This window comes from Helianthus annuus, chromosome 2 (assembly GCF_002127325.2).
Source record: "Helianthus annuus cultivar XRQ/B chromosome 2, HanXRQr2.0-SUNRISE, whole genome shotgun sequence".
NCBI lineage: Eukaryota > Viridiplantae > Streptophyta > Magnoliopsida > Asterales > Asteraceae > Helianthus > Helianthus annuus.
In genome coordinates this window covers 11,233,744-11,239,083 of record NC_035434.2, presented here as the reverse complement: position 1 = coordinate 11,239,083, position 5,340 = coordinate 11,233,744, and the positions used below count along the sequence as shown (strand labels likewise).

The 5,340-nt window shown below is 45.2% G+C and overlaps 1 protein-coding gene across 1 annotated transcript; it reads right to left on the bottom strand.

Annotated features, from left to right (window-relative positions):
* Positions 1-523: 523 nt before the first annotated feature.
* On the bottom strand, positions 524-2,114 carry LOC110902075. Its single transcript, XM_022148817.2, has 3 exons — positions 2,063-2,114; positions 891-1,379; positions 524-779 (listed from the first exon to the last, which is right to left on the bottom strand). The coding sequence occupies exons 2-3, from the start codon at positions 1,321-1,323 to the stop codon at positions 688-690; spliced, it is 525 nt and encodes a 174-aa protein (XP_022004509.1). The 5' UTR covers positions 1,324-1,379; positions 2,063-2,114; the 3' UTR covers positions 524-687.
* Between the last annotated feature and the right edge of the window lie 3,226 nt (positions 2,115-5,340).

The following is a 5,340-nucleotide window of genomic DNA, read 5'->3' as shown; positions in this document are numbered from 1 at the left end:
ACAAGGATATTTTTATCTACATTTTGAACCAAGTTTTATTAAAAACGAAGTAGGTTCAAATATAATGTATTTTTATAATTTAATTATTAAATGGTTCCTACGCTTGCCCAAAATACATCATATTTCTATCGGTCAACTTACCCATGATGTATCCTTTTAATAACATAAGTTTATATATTTTATATAAATAAGAATTTTGGGAATGTTACAAGTCAAACCAGAACTGACATGAGTCAATTTGATATAACCCTACACGCCTCGTATAGGCCTATACGAGGCATATACGAGACAAAGGGTGTCTAAATACGCAGATAGGGTGTATGGATAGTTTTAGCCATTTATAATTTATTAAAAAAAAACCCTCTCAGCCCAGCCAGCATTGATTCAAGTGACACGTTAAATTGCTTTAATCTTCTACTAACGTATTATCTATCAGACTTTCATTCACAACAACATGGTTAGGGACTAAAACAGAATACTATACTTGTAAAGATGTCCTAACCGTTGCTTCTGTAAACCATAATGATACAAACCAAATTGGTATTTAGAAAGAACCAAATATCGTTAGCTAACGCAAGAGTAGAAGTTCACATAAATATATATATAGCATTACAATTGAAAGACTTCACATAAATACTACCCACTACTTAATAACTTGCCCATTTCTACAACCCTTCCCTCACAGTTTCAGGTTCCGGTTCCACTGCCACTGCAGCATCCTCCACAGCCTGATTTTTGGCGTTTCTCCTCCTCTTTGATATCATCTTTTTTACGACCACCTAACATTTAGCAGCAGCCATTAGTACTGAATCTATCTTGTTGTTGTATCATCAATTCATTAATTAATTAGGAGGCTTCAATTAACTAATCAGAGAGAGAGAGGAACTTACTTTGGCCTTTATAATACCTTGCGCCCACATCAGAAATTGGATGCGTTGGATTTTTCGAGTAAAAAGTGTCCATGCGGAATGTACCATCCTCATTTTGTTCTCGGAGGAAAACCTTATGGTAGCCACTGGCTCTAAGCTCACGCCCCTCGCTATCAGTATCACTATCAGAAGATACATCACCGGAATGGTTACAAACTAGTAGCAGGTACTCCTCGAGTTCACGCAGGGCCGCCGCATCACTGTCCAAAGCCATCCAAGGTGGTTGTGATGGTCCCGAATTACCAGAATTAGCCTCTTCTAGACGGAGATTTTCTTGAAATCTTTCGAATCTAAACATCTCCTCTCGAGGGGTAGTGTAGTTTTTTTGCCACCTTAATTTCCATTGCTCAAAAGCCTCCTTGTCCATGTCCTCTTGACCTTTGGATTCAGACATTGCAACGTCTTGACCTTTCAAATCAGAGATTGCAACGTTCTTTCGTTCGTCCCCGCCTGTGTTTTTTTTTTTTTTAATTGGGCCCAAAAATAGGTTTAGAAATCTGGAGGAAAGTTATATATAACAAAATTATAATTAACAAGAATCAAAGCTGCGTATGTAACCTAAATATATTGATTATGTATACATAAACACCAATTAAAACAAAAACTAACAAGAATAAAAGCTGCGTGTAACCTAAATAATAATAATAATCAGATCAAACCCTAATATCTTTTGAGAAATAAGCAGGCAGTGAATGATTATAGGTATACATAAACACTGAATCATGGAAACAAAAACTAAGGGTGTAAGGGGTGCTCACCTCTTAGGTGAGTCCCCCCTCTTACACATAACCAACCATAAAATGCCACGTCAACTCCCCTCTAACACTCCTCTAATACCCCTTTTTGATGGCGGCACTCCCCTATTAGGGGAGTTGGTTTTTTTTTTTTTTTAAAAAAAAAAAAAAAGGAAGGCTTTTGATTGGTCCCCTCTCCCTCTCTCCTCTCTCTCTCCTCCCCCTCTCTTCGGCACCTCCCCACCGGATTCACACCCTCTCTCTACCTCACCGTGAGGTTGGCGGTACCCCCCTAATCGGTGAGTGACCTCCCCGCATGCTTCACCGAATTACGCCCCGCCCACCCTAACAAGAATGAATCAAAGAATATGTAAGCAAATAAGTTGTCGAAAACCGTACCTTTCGGTCTGTCTGTCTCAACGAGGGTTAATTTGCGGCTGAGAAGAAAGCGTGCATGGGCGCTTATTTATTATGTTGAAGCCCATTCATATCTTACGGTCTGGATGCCCATTGGGTTTTATTTAATATTCTGGGCTATTCGTTTAAATGGGTAGACATGGGCCCGACTCTTGTTCTAAAAGCTGTGTATTGGGTATGTAATTGTTGGGGCCCAATATTTATTTCCTTAGACAATATTTACAATTGTATTCAACGGCGTTCACTAACTTGTTGATAATATCACCTAATTTTTCTACATTTTCAATTCATTTATTATTTAGGTTGGATGATCACGAACCAAATTTGCTATAGTGTAAGGTCAACCCCCCCCCCCCCAACGTCGGGCTTCATAACAACGCTGGCTAGACAACGCCAAACCAACACTACTACGGAGTGGGCTAGCCAGTGTTGGCCGGCTTCCCCCGACCCAACCAACACCACCACTCCCTGCGGTCTTAATAGAGTACATTTCAAATGGTGGTATGTTGTATTTTTGGTCGTCGTTGATACTCACTAACGTTAAAAATTATATGAGTTTTTGTGAAATTATTATTAACTAGTAAATTTTCCCGCGCGTTGTTGCGGGACGCAAGCGAAATTCGTTTTGGTTGGTCAAAATACCGACACAAGCTATAGCAAACGAAAAAAAAACTCAAAAAAATAAACTTGTAACATAACCAAAACGATATGTTGATGTGCATAGATATTCGTATATTTTTCTAATTCTCAATATTTACAAAAAAAATGTTAAGTTATGAAATCCAAGTAATCGAAATCACTTTTTCTTATCTATGTTCCTTTAGTTAACGTTCATTTATTCATCATCTTTAAGGAAATATATTTTATTAGGCCTGAAGGGGTATGGTCCCAGATTTCACGTCAGCACAACCGCAAGTGACCATTACCCTTATCAAAACCCCCACTAGCTAACAACTTACATGTGTCTGTGCGGGTACGTGCGAACACAGCGGTCGAATCCAATCTGACCAATGATGGAAGAGGACTTACCTGGAATACGAGAACGGTATAGCAATGCGGCTTGGCACCGCATCTGGTGTATGAAAAACGGAAGTACTTAGAGCGATTCGGCCTAGCACCGCATCCAGTGAACACTTCTATCAATACAAGGGATCTGGATAACAGCAACAGTCACCACAAGTGGTGTTGCGGCCCGGCACCGCATCCCACAGTCTTCGCCATAGTGAGAACGGGGAAACGACAGCGGTTACCGCAGGCAGCGATGCGGCGCAGCACCGCATCCTACCCACGAGGCAAGTGATACTGACATCATAGAGCAAGTGGCACCAATAACAGTCGCCTGTCAGACCACACGTAAGCAACAGACTGACACTGCAGTAGGACGTGGCATCAGCTCCACAACCGACAAGCCTGACACACCTGCATAAGGGCTGCACGTCGTCAGTCTGTCTCTTCAATTCCTCCTTCACTCCTCGGCTATAAATACCAACCCCAAACCAGGTTTGAGACATCTCTTCACAACTCTCTCACTACTACTACTATCACACTTTGCTTCCCAAGCAAATTACTGATTCTCACGCCGGAGAGTGGTAACAAGGAGCACCCCCCACCACATCCTCCTTGTTACGAGTCACGGCTTGTTTCCTCATGCAGGAGATCAACCGGCAGACGATCTAGCTAGCGATCCTCGAGAGAAATGGATTAACCCTTCTTGACGAGACCAGTGTGTTAACCCTACCCGGTTAAACATTGTTTCATCATTGACGCCCACCGCTACTCTTAGCACTTTCTTAACCATCCCTCTCCCTCTCAAAAGATCATGTCGGATCGTCTAAACAACACTACTGGGGATAGCCTAAACCCCACCAACCCAGGGCCTACGGGGACCACTCCTCCAGTCCCAAATCCTGGCCACATTGGCACATCAACGCAAGGGGGCGCATCCTTTACGTTCGGACACAACTTTTCACAATATGCAGCGGTGATCCCTCTGGGCATGAACTTTCATGCATGGTACGACCAGCAAACAGCTCTGCTGGCCGCGACATACAACAGAGCCTGCGCAGATGCGCAGGTACCGGCCGGCCCTACCCCGACAACACATACCCCTGCGGGTCGTATTTTACAATACGACGGCAGGGCCCTTCACGCCCAGCCTCCCGAAGCAGACGTGAAGACCGCGGATCCTCTTACTGTGGGGTCCGCACAATCGATGAGGACGATTCCTCATATGGGACTCGTGCCAGAGGCCCAATACAAAGCCGCCTCGGCCCTCAAGGCGATAACAGGCGGCAATCCACAGCCCACCGCGGCTCCGGAATCCAAAGCCGGCTGGGACCACAGTCCCATCACGAAGGATATGGCCGTACCGACCCGGACGACCATACATATTACGGGGAATCTCATGCCACTAGCAGCAGACCGGGAGGACGCAACTATTTTCCTTCCACTCACCCCCGAAACACATACCTCCGCGCTGCAAAGCGCCCCGAGAACCAACCCTGAAGGCCAAAAGCTGCGGCCGAAAACTCCAAATTCGCCCCAGAAATCGCCCACGCCCATGTCACCACCACTAAATTCCCATTAAACGTTGGGAAATACAACGGTTCGTCCGACCCGGACGATCACATGAACGTCTTCATGGGCGCAGGGTGCAACGGCAGGTGGGACGAGCCCACCTGATGTCATTTTTTCCCCCAGACCCTCACGGGTCTGGCCAGGGATTGGTTCGATTCTTTGCTAGTAGGATCACTGGCTTCATTCGAGGACTTGCATGCAAAGTTCCTCGCACATTTTAGCCAGCAGCGATTTCACGAACGTGATTCGATGGACGTCATGAATATCTGGCGCAGGGACGACGAATCTCTCAAAGCGTTCGCCGTCCGATACAACAAAAAATGCCTGGAGATAGGTGACGTGGCAGACCAAATGGCACGGAACCACTTCATCAAACCCGTCAGAGACGAATAGATGGTTATGACCATCTCCGGCAAGGAAGGCTTGCCAAAGAAATGGGAAGATGTCATGACTGCGGTCAAGACATACGCCCAGACTCAGCGATCCCTTAAACCGCACCTTGCAAAGGCACAGCCCCAAGCGGAAGGTCAAGCCTCCCACTACGAGCCCAAGCGCAACAATAAGCGCAACCGGGACACAGGGAATCGCGGCAGCGATCACAAACCATATTTCCCGCGTACCAACCAGTTCGACGCAAGGGCAACAATTAACGCCCAACGGGATAACCGGGCGTCAAAGAAAGA

What these genes read in the sequence shown, in the direction of transcription:
- LOC110902075 (XM_022148817.2), bottom strand. Translation starts at nt 1,323, where the DNA reads ATGTCTGAATCCAAAGGTCAAGAGGACATGGACAAGGAGGCTTTTGAG. An exon ending in AAGGTATTATAAAGGCCAAA is followed by an intron (nt 780 to 890) that starts GTAAGTTCCTCT and finishes GCTAAATGTTAG; the next exon opens with GTGGTCGTAAAAAAGATGAT.